The sequence below is a fragment of the Martes martes genome, assembly GCF_963455335.1.
Source record: "Martes martes genome assembly, chromosome: 12".
Lineage (NCBI taxonomy): Eukaryota > Metazoa > Chordata > Mammalia > Carnivora > Mustelidae > Martes > Martes martes.
The window spans coordinates 770,354-791,997 of NC_137900.1; the positions used below are offsets into that span (position 1 = coordinate 770,354).

General features: G+C 54.0%; 1 protein-coding gene across 3 annotated transcripts in view; it reads left to right on the forward strand.

Moving 5' to 3' along the window:
• Positions 1–2,049: 2,049 nt before the first annotated feature.
• Positions 2,050–21,644, forward strand: part of SPTLC1 (serine palmitoyltransferase long chain base subunit 1) — a 46,613-nt gene continuing 27,018 nt past the window's right edge. For 2 of the 3 annotated variants that reach the window (XM_080819662.1, XM_080819664.1), the window contains exons 1-5: positions 2,050–2,147; positions 5,014–5,121; positions 6,773–6,867; positions 15,812–15,905; positions 16,459–16,531. In XM_080819662.1, the coding sequence (XP_080675788.1) occupies positions 2,091–2,147; positions 5,014–5,121; positions 6,773–6,867; positions 15,812–15,905; positions 16,459–16,531 (427 nt within the window). In that variant the 5' untranslated portion in view covers positions 2,050–2,090. The remainder of the gene's footprint in view (positions 2,148–5,013; positions 5,122–6,772; positions 6,868–15,811; positions 15,906–16,458; positions 16,532–21,644) is intronic. The other variant, XM_080819663.1, reaches the window with a different exon arrangement.

Below are 21,644 nucleotides of genomic sequence, written 5' to 3' on the forward strand. Positions count from 1 at the left end.
CCACCTCACCCATCCCTGCTGCCGGGCCCGAGCAGGAGCCATGCTAACCCCACACCAGCCACACTCTGGGGCTTCGTGAACCTTCTGAGCATCTCCCCATTATTTCCCTCTCCCTGCATCACTCCCTCACAAAACATTCCTGGGTCTCCTTCTCTCGCTTTAGAGTTCTGCCCAAATGGTATGTCTTCGGAGAGGCCTGTCCTGTCCACTCTCTGTAATTCCTTATCTCCGTCCACGTAGCATTTCATGACCTTAAGCCACATCTTTAGTTGTATACGTTTAGGGTCTGTCTTCCCATGACCCAGGAGGTTGGGACATCACCTGTCTGGGGTCCTGTGACTCCAGTGCTGAAGGGAGTGCTCAGGAAATACCTGTTGATGAATGGGTGATGTGAATTCTACTTAACATTCCTAGAAACGATCACTAAAACTCAAGTTCAAACCACTGATCTGACAGGCTGCATGGATACAAGAGAGAATTAGTGGGCTGGAATGCTGACTATAGCAATTTTACCATGATGAAGCACAAAAGGACGAAAGTTGGAAATTTTGGGGAAAAAAAAGTTAATTTACATAAAAGATAAATATATTCATGTAAAGAAATAGTAGGGTTTTTGTTTTTGCTTTTTACTGTGATAAAACACTTACCTGACAAAATTTACTTCTTTAACCATTTTTAAGTGTACGATTCAGGGACATTAATCACCCTTTCGTGTGCTTAGTGACTCTTTGCATATTTGTTTTGGAAAAATGTCTGTTCGAGTCCTTTGCCCATTATTTACTTGGGTTGTTTCGGTTTTCGTTACTGAATTGCAGTTCTTCATGTATTCTGGATATTAAGCTCTCATCAGATACACAGTTTGCAAATATTAGGGATATAGGGTGTGGAGAGGGAGAAGCGGGGTCACCCAAGGGGTCAGGTCTCTCCAGGGCTTTCTGAGAAGCCCTAACCCTAATCCGTGGGGACAGCCTAATTCCTGCTTGTGTGGCTCGTCGCTGTGTGATGCAGCTGGAGGTATGATTGTTCGGGATGGATGACTTTTGAAACGGATGTTTCCACAATCCGTGGCTGCCTATTAGGCACTCGTATTGTAGTTTGTACATCCTATATTGTATGCATAGGTATATAATGTTGGCTATGTGATATATTATACGATATTCTATATAGTATTATACAATAACTCTATAATATTATGCAATATTAGTTGAGTGGTCAAATCAGGAAGAGGGAGGTGGTTGTGTAATTAAGGATTCCGAGATTAGATCATCTTAGACTATCTTCAGGGGCCCTCAATCTGATGACAAGTGTCCTTATAGGAATCACGGAGGAGAGACACTTGGAGAAAGAGGAAAAGACCCTGTGAAGGTGGACGAGACAGGAGCGATGGAGCCACAAGCCGAGGGGCCCACGGAGCCCCCAGAACTAGAAGGGGGAGCAGACCCCGCAGACCCCCGCAGACCCCCGCAGACCCCGCAGACCCCCGCAGACCCCGCAGACCCCCGCAGACCCCGCAGACCCCCGCAGACCCCGCAGACCCCCGCAGGCCCCGCAGACCCCGCAGACCCCCGCAGACCCCGCAGACCCCGCAGACCCCCGCAGACCCCGCAGACCCCGCAGACCCCCGCAGACCCCGCAGACCCCCGCAGACCCCGCAGACCCCCGCAGACCCCCGCAGACCCCGCAGACCCCGCAGACCCCGCCCGCCGGGGCAGACCCGCGCACGTGCCGCAGGCGAGGCCGCTGTGGTTTTCAGGGACGTGCGTTCGCGGGTTCCGCCCGTCCCGGAGAAGGGACGAGCAGGCCTGCGAGCGCAGGGCAGGCTTTACGTCAGCCGCCCTCCCGGGAGCCCGGCCCGGGTCACCTGCCCCCGCCTGTCCCGGCCTCCGGGAAGACCCCAAGCTCCACTCCCACCGCCTCTGCGGCCCGGGCCCTCCGCGTTCCTCCAGCGCGCAGGCGCCGGGAGGCGGAGCCCTCCCCCCAACCCCACCGCTCGCCGGCCCCGCCCCCAGGCCTTACGTCACCGGGCTGCGCCGCGCGCCGCGTGACGTCGCTGCGAGCCGCCTTCCGGAAGGAAGCGCCGGTGGCTGACCATGGCGACCGCCGCGGAGCAGTGGGTTCTGGTGGAGATGGTCCAGGCGCTCTACGAGGTGAGCCCGAGCGCCCGAGCGGCTCGCGACCGCCGGGCCCTGCGGGGGGCGACGGGCCCTGGGCGAGGCCGGCTGCGTCGCGCGCCGACCCCGGCGTCCCCGGCTGGTCGGGCTCGCGGGGAGACTCGGGCGGGCGCGGGAGCCGAGGTCGCCTTCGGCGCCGGGAGGGAAGCGGGCGGCGGGCGCGGGGCCGAGGCTGCTGTCGGCGCTCCCGAGGGGGGACGGGCGGCGGGGCGGGGCGGCGAGCTGCGTGGGCGAAGCTGCGTGGGCGAAGCTGCGTGGGCGAGCTCGGCCCGGCGGCCGCGGGGCGGGATGCGGAGCCGTCGCCGCGCTGCCCGCGTGTCCGCTCCTGCCCCGTGAACGCGCCCCCCCGCGGGCTCCGGGGCGCGGCGCGCTCGCCTCCCCGAAGGCCCGGCCGCTGCAGGTGCGCGGGGCGGCGGCGGAACCGCGGCCGGGAGCGGGCGTTCGCGCCACCGGCGTCCGCGGGGCCCCGCCGCCCGGGCCGGGAGCGCTTCCCGGCGCGCTGTCCCCGCGGGGTCGGGGCGGCGGCCGCCCGCCAGCCTCGCGGCTGGAGCTAGTGAGGGGCCCGGAACCCGGGACGTGTTTACCAGCCTCCGGCGCGCGGTGGCTGTGCGGGGACGGCGTCGGCGCGGGGGAGGCCGGCGGGAACTCCGGGGTCGGGGCCGCGAGCCCCGGGTCTCCTCGACGCGGCTGCGGGGGACGCCGCCGCCTTCCCTGCGGGGCCTCTCGGAGCCTCCGAACACCGGTCACGGAGCGGACGCGAGGCGCGCGGGGCGGTGCGGGCCGCGTTACAGTCACGGAGATAAAAGCCGCTGACGTGGGCGTTTTTTTAAAAAAGTTTAAAACAAATGAACAGTTTCGTGTTCTGCGCTGCTGCTTCCCTCGTGAGGACTGCGCCGCGGGTCAGGAGCGAGGCGTCCCCTGGGACGGGGCGTTTCCAGGAACAGAAGCCGCATCTGTGATTTGGATGAATCCACGAGACTGTCAGTATTTCGGTTTTTCTTACGACGACTTCTTTGTAGAGTGAGATGCTCGCCTACTGGAGTACAGGTGCTGAGAAAACCGAAAGAATGTTTTTTTTTCTTAAAGATTTTATTTACTTGTCAGAGAGCGCGCGCGCCAGCACGAGCAGGGGGAGCATCGGGGGAGCAGGCTCCCCGCTGAGCAAGGACCCCCCCCCCCCAAACACACACAGGCCCCGATTCCGGGACCCTGGGAGCATGACCCGGAGCCAAAGGAAGACACCGGAGTGACTGAGCCACCCAGACGTCCCAGGAAAACCAGACGGATGTTTAGACTAGAGTCCTTGTTCTCAAATGAATGATACTCAAGGGGAATCCGTACATTTAAAAACCTTCTCAGAGAGAGATTTCCATTCTCGCTCCCAGTTGTGTTACAGCTGGTGTACGGAATCGGAGGGGTCCTGCACCCAAAAGAGAAACACGAGTGTGTGCCTGTAACACACGTGTGTAGTTAGAAACAGAATTGTGTATCGACTTAGGCGTTAACCGATCAATGTGTCTGCAGTTTTCCCGTCTCCACATTCTGGGTTTTTGTTTTTAACTGCGGTGAATCGTCTTCACTTTCTTTTTGTCTGATGTTCGCACAGAACTTGTATTTACTGTTGTAAATACCTCTTCTAAGTGGCTTTCCCGGACAGCTTACTGGAGTAGGTCACTCTGCAGCTGACTGGGGTTTAGTCACTGCCTGGAATCTTCCACACGCACTTAGTGTGTCTAGTTGTACAAAACATAGAAGCCAGCCCAGCCTTCATCCTGGAAAGGTACAGTGGAAGGAGGACCTGGCGTGGATCATTTCAGTGAGGAGTCTTCATGCCGTTGACGTGGAACACGCTGCGTACTTTGGGGAACTGCTGTAGGAAAAAAAAACCTGCCATTCCTTTAGGCATTTATAAAGTCTTTTTCTCTCAGTCATGTTCCAAGAAGGATTTAAAGAGCCTTATCAGGGCTACAGAAAATAGAGTAAGATGTGCAAAACGCCACGAACAGTGGAAACTGAATGTCAGGGAACTCTCCTGACTCATCTGTGGCTCACTGGGGTGGAAGAAGGCTAGCAGAGCTGTGACGGGTCGGCTGCTGTCCTTTCCCACCAGCAGAAACGTTCGTTATCCGACTCATCTGGTAGTTGATATCATTGCACGTGTTGGGCTTCTACATCCGATTTTATTGTAAGAATTAAATTTCTTTGCTATGGAGGTTTTAAAGCTGTGCTATTAAAGATTTTTCATGTGAAGGAGAAATTGCTGACTTTTAGAAGTGGGGAGAGGAATGAGTAGAGATGAAAGGAGTTTTGAAAATAAATCTTTTTTTTTTTTTTTAAAGATTTTATTTATTTATTTGACACAGAGAGAGAGATCACAAGTAGGCAGAGACAGAGGGGAAGCAGGCTCCCTGCTGAGCAGAGAGCCCGATGTGGGGCTCGATCCCAGGACCCTGAGATCATGACCTGAGCCGAAGGCAGAGGCTTTAACCCACTGAGCCACCCAGGCGCCCCAATAAATCTTTTTTTTTAAGATTTTATTTATTTATTTGACAGACAGAGATCACAAGTAGGCAGAGAGGCAGAGAGAGAGAGAGAGAGGAGGGAGCAGGCTCCCCGCTGAGCAGAGAGCCCGATGTGGGGCTGGATCCCAGGACCCTGGGATCATGACCTGAGCCGAAGGCAGAGGCTTCAACCCACTGAGCCACCCAGGCGCCCTGAAAATAAATCTTCAGAAGCAATAGGTTTAAGGTCATGGGAAGCGATATAGGAGTGCATCACAATTTATGTGCAGATTTTGTAAGTGTTTATTTCATTTCTATTTTGATTTTTGACTCATTCTTAGGCTCCTGCTTATCACCTTATTTTGGAAGGCATTCTAATTCTCTGGATAATCAGACTTCTGTTCTCTAAAACATACAAATTACAAGAACGATCTGATCTTACAGTCAAGGTAAGAAATTAAATCTTTCATTACTCACTGTGTGATTACAGTTGGTACATCTTTCCAAAAAGTACGAGTGGTGGCTCACCTATGTATGTTAAAATATTTTCTGTCGTGTAAACAACGAAGGGAAAGGAAATATCAGGGAGCAGAACGCGGAGAAGCCAGGAGTAAAGTAGGCACCCAGAGGGGCCCCGCGCCACCGAACGCAGCACTGTGTTAGGGAAGCAGCAGCGTTAGGGCGGACGGCAGGAGGGAAGCCTGGGCAGCGACAGGATTTCGATGATCAACGCGCAGAGGGACGTGAGCTGGTCAGGAAGACCACTGGTCCTGAGACACAAACGGTTTTCCCTGGGTTCTTCGTGAAGGAAATTTGGAGTAGGAAACAGTCCTCCCACCTCCCCACCCCAAACTGAATTTCTCTGTGGTAAGGGACCCAGCCCAAGCCCAAGCCAGGCGAACCTTAGGAAGCAGAAGTGCCTAGGGGACTGTGGCACCGCCCCCGTGGCATCCCGTTCCCCGGGAGGATGGGGGCTTGTGGAAAAGAAGCTCGTCCTCTCACTTGAGTGGGAGCACCTAGGAAAGGCACCCCAGTGCGGGAGGGAAGGGCAGCTCTGACCTCACCGTGGTTTCCGTCCCTCGGGCCCTTTCCCTGTCCAGCCCCTGTAGCCTTGGGCCAGGATGCTCAGAGAGACCCGCGACTGTGAGAAAGGTTTTTCCGTGAAAATCTCTACAACTCTGGTTCACAAGGCAGCACTGGGTGCAGCAGGGAGACGGGCGGAATTAAGGCAGCAGCGCGGTGATCGCTTCCCACGCTGCGCAGACCGGCTGCCGCCGTCCTGATCGTTCATGTTTGTTGTAGGACAGTCAGGCAGTGTCCCCCAGAGGACGTGAAGCCTACGGTTCTTAGGGCAAATATATTTGGGCAACCTGGCGAAAGCAGAGTAGGGCATGTCTTACCGCATGATTTCATGTAGCCTTTACTAGGCTGGTGGAGAGTTGGCCCTCTGTCTGGAGAGATGCCCTCCCCTTGACCCCAGAGCCTTCCCTCCCCCACTGTTTTGTTCCGCCTGCCTCGTGGGATCAGCGTGCCGTGGCACACTCTGGGTGGTACTGCAGTAGGATTGGGCCTCCCGGGGCGGAGGGTCCTGTCTCCGCTTGTTCCCTCGGCGTTTCAGAACTTGGGAACGATCAGGTGGCTGGTTTCTAGCTCAGCTTTGTAAGCAGTTGGTCATTCCGTATTTTGAGTTTTTGTGGATAAAGCTGGAGTCCACACATACCTACATTTTTTCGAGAATGACTAGACATCACTTCAGAGTCGTCCTCCGAAAGCTGAACTTAGCAAGATTCGGTATCACGGACATCTCACCCTACAAGCTGTGGAAGGAAAAACTGGTTTTAAAGCTTCACTTCTGGCAGCACAGATGCAGTGTCCTTCGGGTTTACGGATCTGCAGTCTCTTGAATACAGGGGGATCCGGAGAGGCATCTGACATCTGGCCCCGGGTCACAGGTGGACAGTGTGCGTGACGTGGCCTCACGGGCTGCTGTTCAGGGACAGGCAAGGAACTTACTGGTTGCTTTTAACGGAAGTGTGGGAACAGAACAGTCACTGTCCGGTGACCAGCACCTGCCCTATTTTGTTTCTTTCTCTCCCGTAGGAAAAGGAAGAATTGATTGAAGAGTGGCAGCCGGAACCTCTTGTTCCTCCCGTCTCGAAAGACCATCCTGCCCTCAACTACAACGTCGTTTCAGGGTAAAGTGCTTTGCTTCTCGAAGGATGTGTATTTGCTCTCCTGTAGGGGTACTCGCCAAAGCATACAGAGGTTTGTGTAGTGTTTCCAGCAGAAATACAACAGTGAGAAATCTCAGAAGCTCAGAGACTGTTTTAGTGCCCGATGTATGACTCTGCTAAGGACGTACGGGCAGTTTTACGGTCTCTAGTTCGGGCATTGCAGTTTGTCCCTTTCTTCCATTAAAAAAACAAAAACCAGAAACCTTGTTTTGCGAAATTGTATGTGCTCCTGGTAACACTTCAAATAGTGAGACAGACTTGACATGAAAAGCAGTGCTCCCGCTTTTTCTCAGCTTCATGGCTTCTGAGTTTAGATCTGTTGTAGGTTACCTTTGTGGCAGACGTGAGTAGTGTGCTCACACTTCTGCTTAGCGAGGCAGCCACGGACAGCAGCACTTGACTTCGACAGTCCGAGTTCCGCAACTGACCTTCCTTGGGCTGCCTCTCTCCCCACTTGTTCCAAGGTCTGATCTGCCTTTGTGTTTAGTTCTTTTGTTGCTTGTCTTTACCACATCTGCTTTCTTAAATTAAGAAGTATTTTAAGTTTATAGGAAATGTCCGACCCACGTATACCCACCATCCAGGATAAATAGGCATTCACGTTTTGCTATCTTTATTTCAAATCTACCTTAAGAAAGAAAGAAAACGTTCCGGTTATAGTTAAGAAACGCCTTCCCATCTACCCCTTACTCTTGTCACCCACAGAGGACAACCGTTTCCATGAAGTTGGTGGATGTCTTTCACTTACATTTAAACCTTAAAAAAAAAAAAGATTCATTTCTTTATTTTAGAGAGGGAGAGAGAGAGCGCGTGCCCAAGAACAGAGAGGGACAGAGGGAGACAGAGAGGGGCAGAGGGAGACAGGGGCAGAGGGAGACAGAGAGGGGCAGAGGGAGACAGAGAGGGACAGAGGGAGACAGAGAGGGGCAGAGGGAGACAGCCCTCAGCAGGTTCAACGCTGAGCACACAGTCTGATGCGGGACTTGAACTCAACAGTGATCAGGACCTGAGCCAAAATCAAGAGTCATACACTTGACCAACTGAGCCACCCAGGTGTCCCTCTATTTATACTTTTAACACATATCCTTGACGCCATGAAATTCTTGAGTATTTTGTCTTAAAGTGTGACGCAGCGTATTTCTCTGAGTGTGTCCTTCCGCTCCTGCGCTGACGGGAGGTTTGCGTCCTTCACTCCATGCATTGCTGTGGTCGTGCAGAATTTTTAGGCGTTCTGAGCGCGGACTTACTCATCAGCAGCGCCGTGCTTAAGTCCTTCCCTGCCCCCCGAGGTCGAACGTGCCCGTGTCTGTATGGCGGTCGGCTGTCCCTGCATGCGCTGACTTGTCCATCGTTTACCCACTGAGTAGAAATTTCCCTTTTTCTGTAGAGCGCCTGCCCTTCTAACAGGTCTGTTTCTGGCTTTGTTTCTCCTCTGCCGGCGCGCCTGTCTCTCCCGGTGCCAGAACTTCACCTAATAGCACAGCTCAAGAGTGGGCCGTGACTAGAGTGAGCCCTTCCCCTCCTTGTCCTTCTGAACCGCCTGGCTATTTGCAGTTGTTCCTCGGTGTGAGCTTGTTTAACTGATCACGTTTGACTGACAGATGAGATCGGCTTGTGACCGGCAGTGCGCTGATGTGGACTCGTGAAAACCACTGTGTGCCTGGTGTGTCACTCTGGTCTTTCATGTCCTACAGTAAAGCCATGTGATTTTCTTCATAAACACTGCTTGTCTTGGGGCGCCTGGGTGGCTCCATGGGTTAAGCCTCTGCCTTCGGCTCGGGTCATGATCTCAGGGTCCTGGGATCGAGCCCCCACATCGGGCTCTCTGCTCAGCGGGGAGCCTGCTTCCCTTCCTCTCTCTCTGCCTGCCTCTCTGCCTACTTGTGATCTCTGTCTGTCAAATAAATAAAATCTTCAGAAAAAAAAATGTAGCTACTTTTCAGTGAACGCACTAGTGCTGTTCATTCAGTACTGGGTTAACACAAGAGTAAGTGAATTTACTTAACTTGGAGAGGTTTTTTTCTTTCAGTAATAGCCACATTGACATAATCCACAGACCATGAAATTCAGTCTTTTAATTCACCACAATTGAGTGGGATTTAGTATGTTCACAGAATTGTGCAACCATTGCCACCGTCTCATTTCAGAATATATTTTTTTAAGATTTTACTAGAGAGAGAGTGCATGCCCGAGCCGGGGAGGGGCAGAGGGAGGCAGAGAAGCGACCCCACACTGAGCAGGAAGCCTGACTCCAGGGGCTTAGTCCCAGGACCCCGGGGTCAAGACCTGAGCCAAAGGCAGACATTTAACCGACGGAGCCACCCTGGCACCTCTGTGTACACATTTGTTCTGTGGACAAACGTTTTTGTTTCTCCTGAATATACACCTGAGAATGAAATTGTTGAGGTTTGTGGGAACTTACTTTGAGGAACCACCAGTCTGTTTTCCAGAGTGGCTGAACCATTTTCCATTCCCACCAGCAGCACATGAGAGTTGTGATTTCTCCCTGTCTTGGCCAACCCTGTCTTTCATTGTGACCATCCTGCTGGGTGGGGAGTGGCACCCTCCGTGGCTGGGATTCTCATTTCCCAATGACCAGTGATGCTGAGCACCTTTTCATGCGCTGATCGGCCATTTACATGTCTGTTCTGGAGAATAACCTACTGAAGTCATTTGCTCATTTTCTAATTGGCTTATTTGTCTTTTTATCATTGAGTTACAAGAGCACTTTGTATATTTTGGATACCAGTCCCTTATCAAAAACACGACATGCAGGTATTTCCCCCATTCTGTGGGTTTGTCGCTTCTCTGCCAGTGTGCTTGGAAGCACCGATGTTTCTGACTGGGATGAAGTCCAGTTGTCGGTTTTGTTCCTCTGTTGCTTGTGCTTTCGTGTTGGGTTTACAGTCCTTCCCTGACCCGAGGTTTTGCAGGTTTCCTCCTTTGTGTCCAGGAGGAGGGCTCGGCGTCCCCTTTTTCATCATGTGGATTTGTACTCGATTCCTGTGTTCGGCACGGCGCCGTGCCGCAGCCGTCCGTAGGACTCACGGTTACCCTCGGGCTTTTCCAGGGAGGAAGTCTGTCTTTCTGCAGAGTAGGAGGGGATCTGAGTGAGCGGCTGCTGCTTACCAGATTTCCAGCTGCCCTCGTGCTCACCGGGAACTGTTCCCCGGGGTGGGGGGGGTCGTGGTCCGGGAGCCGCGGCTGAGCCGCTCTCTGCCGGCCCACGTGCCGCCCGCTCTCTGGTCTCTGACGTCTCACGGACAAGCTGTCCGTTTGCCGGGAGTCGTCCCTCCCTGGGTCCCGGTCTCGGCAGCGTCAGATAGTTAGACCTTGGAGGCGTCTTACGTCCCATTAGAAGGGACCGCAGGCTGACGGGTTTCGTTCGTTCTGTTGTGTTTACCGGAGGCCACTGGTAGGTCTTCCTATTCATGAATAATTCTTAAATTCCTGGAATAAGGCTGTTTGGTTGGTTCTTACACATCGCTGGTTTGTTTTGCTAATGTTTGGGGTTCTTGACCTGCCTGTTGAAATATGAGTTTTGTTTCTTCGTTTCCCTTCCTGTTGCCGGTCCCGGTCAGGCATCAGATAGGATCGGCCTCGCCCTCCTCTTAGTCATCGAGCGGTGGGCGCGCTCTCGACCCTGACTCCGCGTCTCTGGCCCGTGCAGTGGCCTCGCCAGGGCTCCGTGGTCTGGGCCCCGTGGAAGTTAACGCATGCCCCGGCCAGAAGGGGGGAGGCTCGTTCCGGTCTTCCCCGAAGAAGACCCCGTAGCCAACTGGCCGGGCTCACTGGCCCGCAGAAGGCGCCACCTTAGATGACCGCCCCGTGACCGTGCCCCCGTGCCCTGTGCTCCCGAGGAGCCAGGGCGGGGCTCGCCTGGACGGGGTGCAGAGCGGCTGCGCCCCGCCCGCCCCGGCGCCCCGTCGGTAAGTCACCCCGCAGCCCCGTCGCACGATGGGCGCCGCCTTCAGCTTTCAGTCGTGCAGGGGCTGCACAGCCCGGAGGACGCGTGACCGACCCTCCGCCGCCTCGAACAGGTCTGCGTGGGTCGCGCCGTCGATTGTCTTGAGCCTGGATTTTTAGTTCCAAACTCCCTGTCTTCAGTGAGTTGTGGTTATCGTCCTTGAGCAATTGTCCTTACCGTTCCCGAGGGAATTGGCCCGAGCAGCTTCTCGGGTTGCGGCCACCGCACGCCTCTAGGTGCGGACGAGTGTGGCGCGCGCGTGCGGGCTCGTGTCTCCCCCGCGCACAGTGTCTGCTCGGCCCCGCTTCGCACTCAGCTCGGCCCGAGGCGCGTCTTCCGACGCGGCGGAGGCTCCGTCTGAGTTTCTCCGCGTGGGGCCGTGCGGACGCAGGTGCCGGCCTGTCCTGCGCCCCACTCTGGTCGCTGCTGTACGCCTTGTCCCCTTTCGCCTCCCCCCGGCCCCCACTCGGCCGCCCCGAGACACTTCCACTGAACTTCCAGTCGTCGCTTGACGTCCTGTGTGTCTGAATTACTAAAGTGACGCGTTTTATTTTTGTTACGCATGTATGGTTAACCTTAAAAATAGTTACTTTTACCAATAAAAATGGGTTGATTTGGGAATAAAAAGGACAATTTGGGACCAGCAAGTTAGGGCTAAACGTAAGCAAGTCCAACAAACAAGGGAGCAGGATGCCGTTTCCTGAGGGAGGGGGCTGCTGACACGGCTGTGTAATGAAGCTTTGTTGGGGGCAAGCGGGAGTGCAGGGGGTGACGGCCTCTCCCTGGCTGAGCCGCAGGGCTGGTGGGTCTCTTGTGGGAGACGCTGCGCCCCTCTCTCCCGGTTAGGGGCCGCAGTTGAAGATCACTTCCCGGGGGGGGGGGGCTGGAATCCCCAGTCCTTCTTGTGACTGGCATTGAGCCGTGCTGCTCCCCCACCAGCCGCCCCTCCTGCCTCTCCCCTAGCCTCCCCTCCATCCTCCCCCCCAACCTCCCCTCTAGCCTCCCCCTAGCCTACCCCCCAGCCTCCCCCCAGCACCCCAAGTCTGCTTCCGTGCGGTCTCCCAGTGTTAATTGTCACACTACCTTTGGAAATACATCTTAACGTTTTATGAACACGTATTTTTCATTTCGTGCCCCGGGCGTCTTTCTGATTCTTACTTACTCACACTCACTGTTTTGAACATCTGCTTGGGTGCCCGTCGTGTCCCAGGAGTGTGCTGAGCACATACAGTGGATCAGAAGCGCAGCTCTTCTGGGGCAGACAAACCGGCAGTGAGACAGACGTTAGCTGGCGTTAGGGGGTAATGAAGAGACCTCGCGCGGCGCGGGCGGGATGTGCCGCTCGCTCCCTCCTTCCGCCTGCTGTGTCGGCCTCCGTTGCGTCCTTAGCCGCTTTGCTCAAGTTGGGTCCCTCAGCTGCGCCCACTCCCTGCCGCCACACGAGATCTGGTGATGACCGGCCCCTTGTGCGGCTGCGTGCGTCTCTGGGGCCCGCAGTCGGTCCGGACGCACGCCGGTCTCATCCCGTGGGGCTTCCCTACCTGGTGGTGCACCCGTCTCCGCTCCCCTGAGTTGGGATATGGGGGCTCAGGTCCCCACAGCCCTGCTGGGCAACATTGTTTTATTTTGTTTTTTTCTGAGTATTTGGGCCTTTGAGTATCATGTCATCTGCTTCGGAGCTGCTGGGTTTTCCCGTCCTGTGAACGCCTCTTCGTGTCGTCACCGGCTCTCGCTGCGCTCCGGCGCGCGTCTCGATGAGCCCGAAGCCCGTGTGCCTCGTGGACTTCCCTCCGCGGCCCGCTCTCAGCGTGGAGCTCTGTGTGTCCGCATCTAGTCCACGTCCCGCGTCCTTCCCGTCGTCAGATCTCTGAGCTGGGGTGAACCTCGGGGCCCCGGAGAGCTGTTGTCGGCGGGGCCTCCTTGCCTCTGTGCCTGCGAACCGGTCCTGGCCGCGCTTACCGCGGCTCCTCGTAGAGCTGTGAGCGCCGCCGGCAGGGAGACCCGCGGCCGGCGGGGTGAGGCCCGGACTCCTCCCGGCCAGTGAGCAGCGGCTGCGGTGACCGAGGCTTGAGCCTCCCTCCGCCGGATTCCTGCCTGTGGGTGGTTGCGGCTGGCGTAGGAACGTGATCCCATCGGGGGAAGGATGAGTTCAGTCCAGGGAGAGAGTCGGCATCAGAACTTGAGGTGTGGGAGACACTAAGCTGTCGGGTAAGCTCGGCCGTGATGCGGGAGCGCCCCGCACGACACGGGGCTCCTGGCCGCAGAGAGGAGTCCTGTCGGCACGCCCGTGCGGCCCGTGACCCACGGCGCGAGCGAACAGCGGGGCTCCGGTGGAGAGGTTAGGGATGTGTTGACGGATTTCTGTTATGTTTCCACTTCGTCGCGCAGGCGTAGTGCGACAGAAGTCTGTGTGTGAGATGCCTAATAGAACTGCTCGTTTGGTGTAAACTCAGAAATTGTAAGATCACAAGAAAACATCCCCCTGTTTTCATCAGCACAGTTTTCCTTCCTTTAAAAACGGCGATGGCATCTTCGGTTCGGTGACGTGCGGTAAGTGTTGCCCATCTGTGACCTTTGTCTGCGGTGTCGTCACCGAACCAGAGTCTCCCCCTCTCTCTCTCTAAGTAGGCTCCACACACAGCGCAGAGCCCAACACCGGGCCTGAACTCTCGACTCTGAGACCAAGACCTGAGCTGAGACCAAGGGTCGGACGCCTAACTGACTGAGGCCCCCCGGCTCCCCAGCTAAATTCTTAATTTTGACTCCGATTCATCCGTTTTGGTCTCACTCTGTGTGGGAGGACTTGTCCATACTCCACGGCGTCGCAAGGACATTCTTCCATATTTTCTTTTGTTACCTCTTCCAAAGCATCTTCTAGGTTTTTAATATGCCTAGAATTCACCTTTGTGTGTGTTTATCCAACTCTCTTTTCCTCCATAGAAAGAGAAATGTGTGTGATTTGGCAGTTTGTGGTGCATCTGCCGTCATTCGCCGGGCGCTTGTATACATGCAGTTCTCCTGGGCTCTGGGGTCCCTCGTGGCTCTAGGTAGCTGCTCTCACGCTGCTCCCCAGCCCATCGTCCGTGCGGTTCTGTAATCCTGGTTTCCTTCTGTGAAAACACTGTCCTCCGTGTCTCTAAGTTCACTTTCTAATTCCTGACTCTCACTGACAGTGAGACTGTGGCTTTTGGGTGGGAAGGGTTTTATTTCCCACCTTCTGTCCTCTGATGCCTTCATCGTGGAGCTGTCTTTCTAGCTTGGCCGTGTTTCATCGGCGAGAGGTCCTGAAGGGTCCCGTCGTGGTGTTCCGTGGTGAGGGCCGGGTGGGACATCCCTGCAAAGCTGCGCGGAGCGCGGTGGGAACCTCCCGTTTCTGCCCGCAGCTGCTCTCCTTCCCTGCTCTGGGTGCCGACAGGAACGAGGTCCCGGGCTCCTACGTCATGCTGCCTCCTGACAGCCTCTCAGCTGTGCTCAGCGGTTTGGGGTGTCCTTTTCCTGGATGGTTTGATTTCTCTGCTAGTGTTTTTGTTTCATTTTGTTTTGTTTTTGCTTATTAGTTTTTGTGGAACGGCCTTGACTTTCCCAGCAGCAGCCTTGACTACAGCCTCGTCCCCATAGGGGCTCCGCTCTTCTCTTTCTGAGCGCCAGCGCCCCCGTGCCAGCAGGAGCGGGAAGCCTGAGAGGAAGGACGCGGCGGGTTCGGAGTCAGAGCAGGTGGTTGGAAGAGGAGCCCTTGAGGCCGCAGGGAAGGAGGAGGGACTACTGAGAGAGCAGCTCTTAGGGGCCAGGCACTTTGAGAGCCGTTCTCCGGAGAGGCGGGTTCTCTCCCGACGTCGTGGATGAGGGAGCAGAGACTCACGGGTCTGGGGAGCTTCCCTGCGCCCCAGAAGCCAGGAGGAGCCGGAATGCAGCTGCGCCCCATGTTCAGATCCCAGAGGCCTCCTGCCTGCTGCACGGGTCCGCCTGCTTCCGGCGGTCATTCTCTTCCTTCCCAGGTTGCCCAGCATCGTCTGTTTCTCTCCTCGAAAACCAGCTCGTTGAACGTGGCCCGAGAGCAGGGCTTCCCGGTCTCCCTGTGGAAGTGTCTTAGCAGAGCCCTTGTGGTCGTCTCAAGGGCCCGTCTCCGGTCCCAGCCCAGCCGAGACCTGGGCTGCTGGGGAAGGGGCCACCCTGTTGCTTTATTTCTCCCCGGGGCCGGGGCGGGAGCCTTGTTACGCGGTATTCCAGCGCTAACTGTAGAGCTGGGCAACCTAGCCTGACCGCTGTTGTGTCTTTCTGTAGTTCACGTGTATCTTCAAACGATTTAACTGTAAAGCCAAACCTTTTCTGCCCATTCTTGCTTTTGATTTTGATGTTTTTATATTTCCTTCATCTTTGTCTTACTCCAAATTTTTTCCCAAGGTACTTCATTTCATTTAGCTACTTCTTTCTTAATGAGTTTTAAAATCAAAGGTTTGCCATTTATCTGTGTTGGAATTATAGCTCACTCGTTTGTTGTTGTTTTTTTTTTTAAGTACTACAAATTAACCTGATAATAAAACTAGTGGCTGATTCATAAATACCACTTTCTAATTTTACACTTTAAAAATAACGAGAAGAGGGCGCCTAGGTGGCTCCGTCCGTGAAGCGGCTGACTCTTGATTAAGGGCTCGGGTCATGGTTTTAGGGTCATGAGGTCAAGCTCTGCGTTAGGCTCCGCGCTCAGCTCCGAGTCTGCTGGGGATTCTCTCTCTCCCTTTGCCTCTCCCCCGTTCCCGCGTGTGTACTCACACTCTCTCTAGAAATAAATCTGGTTGAGCAGAGAGCTAGGAGACCGGTGTGCAGCCAGGGTAGAGTGACATCAGTTCTGTGTCTCGTGTGGCCCCAGGGTGATGTGACAGCACGTGCCCTGGAGCTTGAGGATTTGCTCAAATCTACCTCTGTCCTCTCTTTTCCCAGCCCTCCCAGCCACAACATTGTGGTGAATGGAAAGAAATGCGTCAACTTTGCCTCCTTTAATTTCCTGGGATTGTTGGATAACGCTCGGGTCAAGGTAAGTAGGTCCCGTGCGGAACCGCCGATTACATACAGAACTGGGCAGGAGAGGAGAGACCACGTAGAACATGGGAGGGGGGCGCTGCCTCTGCTGGCCATTGGCCGTCGCTCTTTCTTGGCAGAGCTGTGACCGGGCTTCCGCAGAGGGTGGGCAGGCAGGGTGGGTGGTGCGGCTTGGCGGCAGTGACATCCGGGAGCCATGTGAGCCAGCCCCCAGGTCACAGTCGGAGGTGTGCCTTGGAAATGGCTCTGGGTCCCGGAGGACGGTGAGCCGTTCAGGGGAAAGACTTCTGCCCAGAAGTGCCGAAAATCGTAAAGGCCTTGAGTCAACCGTGTCTGGATGATCAGACGAACGCCGCTTTCCCACGTGGGAAGGTCTGTCCCTCCATCTTCGCGTGTGTCTGCTCTTCGTGTCCCGTCAGAACGGCCACGCTTCTAAGAGAGCAAGGAGCAGAGTTGGCGGCGGGGGGCGCTGGGAGGGGGTAAAGAGTAGGGAGCTCGGTTTTGAGCCCTAGAGATAAGCACTAAGACCGGACTCTTCTCCCACAAAGGCGGCAGCTTTGGCATCTCTGAAGAAGTACGGCGTGGGGACTTGCGGACCTAGAGGATTCTATGGCACGTTTGGTACGTACCGCTGTCCGCTTCTCACCGCGCACCCGCGTCTAACGGCGGACTCAGCTTAGTTTCAGAGCTCCTCGGAAAAGAGGTCCGTGATTGACTGTGGCGTTGAGGGGGTGAGTCTGTGCGTGGGAGGGGCCCTGGTCCTCGTGGAGGAAAGGACCTGCTGGTCCTCAGCCCGGCGGAGCCCGAGCGGCTCTTGTAGGCGCCCCGAGGACCGTGGCACGAGGAGACCCGGTTTGTTTCCGTCGCGCTTGCCTGTTGGAAGGGGACGGGTCCTGCTCAGATGGCCCTGCTCTTCACAGTCGTGCAGGAGCCGACTGCTTCCCCTGCCCTTCCTCCAGTGCGAGCCCACCGTCCTTGTGCTTGTCCGCGAGGGCGCAGCCGGGGCCGGCGTGGAGGAGCGGGCCGCGCGGCAGCAGTAGCCCTTGAAGCGGGCCCGGGGTGTTGCACGTGGCTCTGCCCACCTTCCGCTGGGGAGCCCGGACCCCGGCTCGAGCCTCGCTGCGAGTGGGCCGGGCGATGGCTCCAGCTGGGCAGCCACCTCCTGCGGGAAGGGAGACGGGACAGATGGCGTGGGAGGTGGCGAAGGATCGATGATGTGGCTCTTTCCGGAACGAAGAGGGCCATTGGCGACCAGCTGTGTCTTAGGATGCGTGTGGTTCCAGACACTACGAAGTCCCCGACTCAAGTCCTCAGGGAAAAGGTTGTTAAATGATTGTTCACGTGAATATAATACTGGACGTAACGTTCTGGCCTCCACACGGCAGCATGTGGGGAAAATAGAGCCTGGGAAATCTCTTCTGTCTTCTGTCCGAGTTTCCACGTCTAAGCCTGGGCACGTGTGTGTCTCACTCAGACAGTGAAGGTGTTTTTATTGAAGGGAGAACCTTTCTTTATTCCGCAGCCAGCTTAGTGTTAAATTATTGGTAATGGAAACAGACAACAGAGTAGGTGTCCCAGTATTTTAAGCTGGAACAGGTCTGAGATATCTTGTGTTCCAGCATCCCAGTCCTTCAGAAGCGGCGGGGAAGGTTCAGAGAGGTTACGTGACTTCCTCACGGTCACACAGCTCATTAATTTCAGCCTTTTAACGAGGAGCCAGGTACTCTGATGCCAGCCCTGATGGCAGGACCAAAGACTTGCAGAGCGCCGGTCAGTCCCCCTCTTTAGTCTACTGCAGACACAGTTGTCTGCGTGGTTGTTATTGGTAAGGAATTATTTCCTAGGTAAGCAGTGTTAGAGAGCTACGCAAGACATTGTTTATGGGTTGTTTGTTGCAATCTCATCAACAAGAATTTCTATGATTTGCTTACTGGGGCTAAAAAAACTACTTTCTCAAAAACATTTCTTTCTAGCGGATTTTATTTGCATGTGTGGCCTTGACTTCTGCTTGGGAGTTAATTTGAGAAAATAGCAGATTTATTGCTGAATCAAGTCATGAAAAAGAAAGGTTTCAACTCTTGGAAACCAGTTTTCCCAGAGCTGGTAAAATAGCCCAGTCAACGTTGTGTGTGGCCCCCCCGGACTGGAGTCTGTGGTAGCGGCTTGCCGTACACTTCCAGATGCGGGATCTTTAGTTCACGGTTTCTTTTTTTTTTTTTTTAAGATTTTTATTTATTTCTTTGACAGAGAGACACAGTGAGAGAGGGAGCATAAGCAGGGGGAGTGGGAGAGGGAGAAGCAGGCTTCCCACTGAGCAGGGAGCCCGATGAGGGGCTCCATCCTAGGACCCCGGGATCATGACCTGAACCGAAGGCAGACGCTTAATGACTGAGCCACACAGGTGCCCCAAGTTCATGGTTTCTAAGTTAATATTTTTGATTGAATAATTCAGCCCATGATGTGAGCTTCGGAAGGTTCACAGAGAGTGAAAGTTGTCTCCTCCCCCACCATTATCGCAGCCCCCCACCCCCGCCCCCGCAAAAGGCAGCTGCTAAGGAGCTACTACTGTGAGTAGTTCCTTCCTAATTCCTCCAGGGACGTTTTTCAGCGAATGCAAACTACTTCCGTACATACGTTTTCCCGCTATTTTTGCAAAAATGGCAGCGTAGCCTGCATGTGTTCTGGACCTTGCTGTCGGAGTGAGTTTGAAATTTAAATTGGGTTTGGATTTTTAGGGGTCCTGAGCAGACTCCTTGCTGAGCGCAGAGCCTGACATGGGACTCAGTCTCACAACCCTGAGTTCATGACTTGAGCCGAAATCAGAAGTTGGATGCTCAACCAACCGAGCCACCCAGGGGCCCCCACGGAAGGTTATATTCTTAATGTCATCTTTTTTTTCCCCTGGGAGTAACACATTCAGGCATCTACTTTCAAAAATGAAGAGACTTCCTTGTTTAGCTCTTTTCTCAGCTTTTCAAAAATGAATGTAAATCACTAGTAAAAATAAATTTTTTTATTAAAATGTTATCCTTTTTATTATTTCATAGTAACGTATTAGATGACATTAGATTATTAACACAGAAAAAAAGTCAAATGACGGTTGAGTTAAAATTCGTCTAGTTTCTTAGGCTAAATGTTCTGCCTTTGGCAAGTAGAACTCCTCAAGGTCTCTGGTCATCTCATCAGGACCATATGATTAGGAGTTTCCCAGCTTCTTATTTTATTGTCAGAGCGTGTGTTTGAGAACAGCACCTGGATTTGTCAGGTCGTAGAGAGGACTTTCTTCTCGGGCTCGGGCTGTGTGCTTGGACACTTTGTCTTGTCCAGCTTCTCGGTTTTCCTTGAATGCATTCAGATCTCTTTTGCTGGAGGTTGTCACCGGTTTCCCAGTATCTGTTTTGCATACACGGTGCCTGCTTGACTCTTTGTTCTTAATCTAAGTCAGAATACAGTCAGTGGCAGGATTTCGTGGTGAAAGATAGTGGCATTTAATTGTGTTCAGGAGCCATTAGTGAACAAGTAAATTGTTCAGTTTATTTTTCAGAATATATTCTTTCTTTAATTCAGAGCAGTCAACTGAGTCATGCCTGTGTGTTTTATTAGAAGGAACATTTGGTCATAACATTCCTAGACCTGCCACTTCTTCCTACTAACCGTCACGGGATTGCTTTTGCAGGGTAGGAGGGGACGCTCCTTGTTTGCACAGCTTAGAACGTTTTGACAAGAATCACGTAAGATGCTGCACGTAAAAACATTTTGGGATACACTCCCCCCGATACTTATGTTCTAATGAGTGCATAAGTGTATCATTCGTACTTCTAAGAAAAGTTGTCCTTGTCTCCAGGGATTAAAAAGAAAACAGTATGTAACACAAAATACAGAAGCCTTAAGAAAAAATGTAGTTGGTGGTTTCTAAACTGTTCTGAAGTTGACTATTTTGTAGTCTTTCCTTTGGAAGACAACCAAGAAAGCCGAAATACCTCTTAGCAGAATAAAAGAGGAGATATATAAAAGGAAAGGCGAAGGGAAAAATTACTATAATATGAGGTTCTTAAATACGCGGGGTTTGGACAACTTAATTAGAAAATGGTGTAACTGCTTTTCTCCTTTTAAAAGAAAGCCTTTTATCCTACAAATACCGATTTACCTGTACAAACACTTAAACGGTGTATTGGTTTTTCCATGCCAGGTGTTACTGTGAGTGTTTTGTGGGCATTGACTCGTGGTTCTGGTAACAGTCCTTTGAGGTGGGTCCAAGTGTTCCCTCTTTGACAGAGGAAGGACCTGAGAGGCACGGAGCAGTTTCAGGCCTGCCCTGGTCCACACCTGGTGAGGCGGGGGGCTGGATCTGGAACCCCCTGTGATGACTTCTGTGGCCAGGCCCTGCCGTGGGTGCCAGACATCCTGTACCGGCCTCGAATCCCTTCTGTTAGGTTCTGGTTAGGGAGCGGGTGCAAGAAAGGGCCGCGAGTGCCGGGAGGGACACAGAGCTTTCTGGGCACCTCCCCCCGTGGCCTCTGCCCTGCACCGGGTGTTCCTAGCGGTGAATCCGAGGGTGGGGTGCTCTGCCTGCACTCCGTGCGGATCCGTGGAGCAGGCGGCGGAACGATTCGTCTGCACGGAAGACCGACGTCAGGAGCAGGAGAGCACGGCCTGGCGCTTTCCCTGCTGGCTGCCTCCCCCTCCCTTGGCTGAGAGTTCAGTCATTGCTCAGAGTAGCTGTCACACGTCAGAGGCAGGCAGCGCTGCGCACCCGCCTCTCCCAAACCTGCTCTGCGAGGCTGCCGTCGGCTAAAGCCCCGTGTCTCCAGGTACGAGGAGGAAGAGGCCAGTCTTTGTAGACTTTTGGGAAAGGCAGGAATCGGTAAGTCGTTGACTTACTGTAGTTTCTTCTTAACCACTTTTTGGCAGTGATGTAAGAGCAGTTACGAGTATGTACGACGGTGGGAACGTTTCCAACATGCACTTTTCATCCACTGCGTAACTAATGCTAAAGCCCTGAGATTAAGCCAAGATTGTTAGACTTTCTCATCGCTCATCCGTGAAGAAAGGAGTCGTGTAAAGCGGAGTCTACAGAATGATTTAAAGTCTTTTTTGTATTTAGCAAAAATAGTTCGTGTCCATAGCAGGTGTTTTGTTTTTGAAATGGAGATACTGGATGAGAGCAGTTCTGGGGCTCGTCTGCTAACTAGATCATGGAGATGTGGGGTAGATAGTCCTGATTTAGAGGCCACGTTGCCATGTGCAGAGGGGGACTTGCCCTCATTCTGATCAGAAGTGGGGGTGACGGGGGCTTGCCTGTAGGCACGCTGCAGAGAGCACGCTGAGGAGGAGGCAGGAGCTCCTCGCTCGGTGCGGGGGAGGCCTGGTTCTCTAGCGTGTGGCCGCTTCCCTCGTTCTCGTCCGATTTCCCCCGAAACCTTTCACTGGCAGCGTGTGGCAGAGGGCGGCCGTCAGGGTCAGGGTCATGTCCTCTGTGTTGGTGATGTCACAGGTCTGATGCTCAGGACCTAAGCACCTGTTTGATACCATTTGGATCACATGGGATACAGTCATTAACTTCGTTACTGTGAAGTCCCACACTTAGCTAATGTCGATGTCACCCGTGCAGTGACCGTGATCTCTCGGGAATGGACATCAAACGGCACTTAATGTGCTTTTTGTAATAGGCTGTGTTGGTGTACATTTTAACTGCCAGCAGGAAGAGGCATGTTTGGTCTTTCATGTACACATG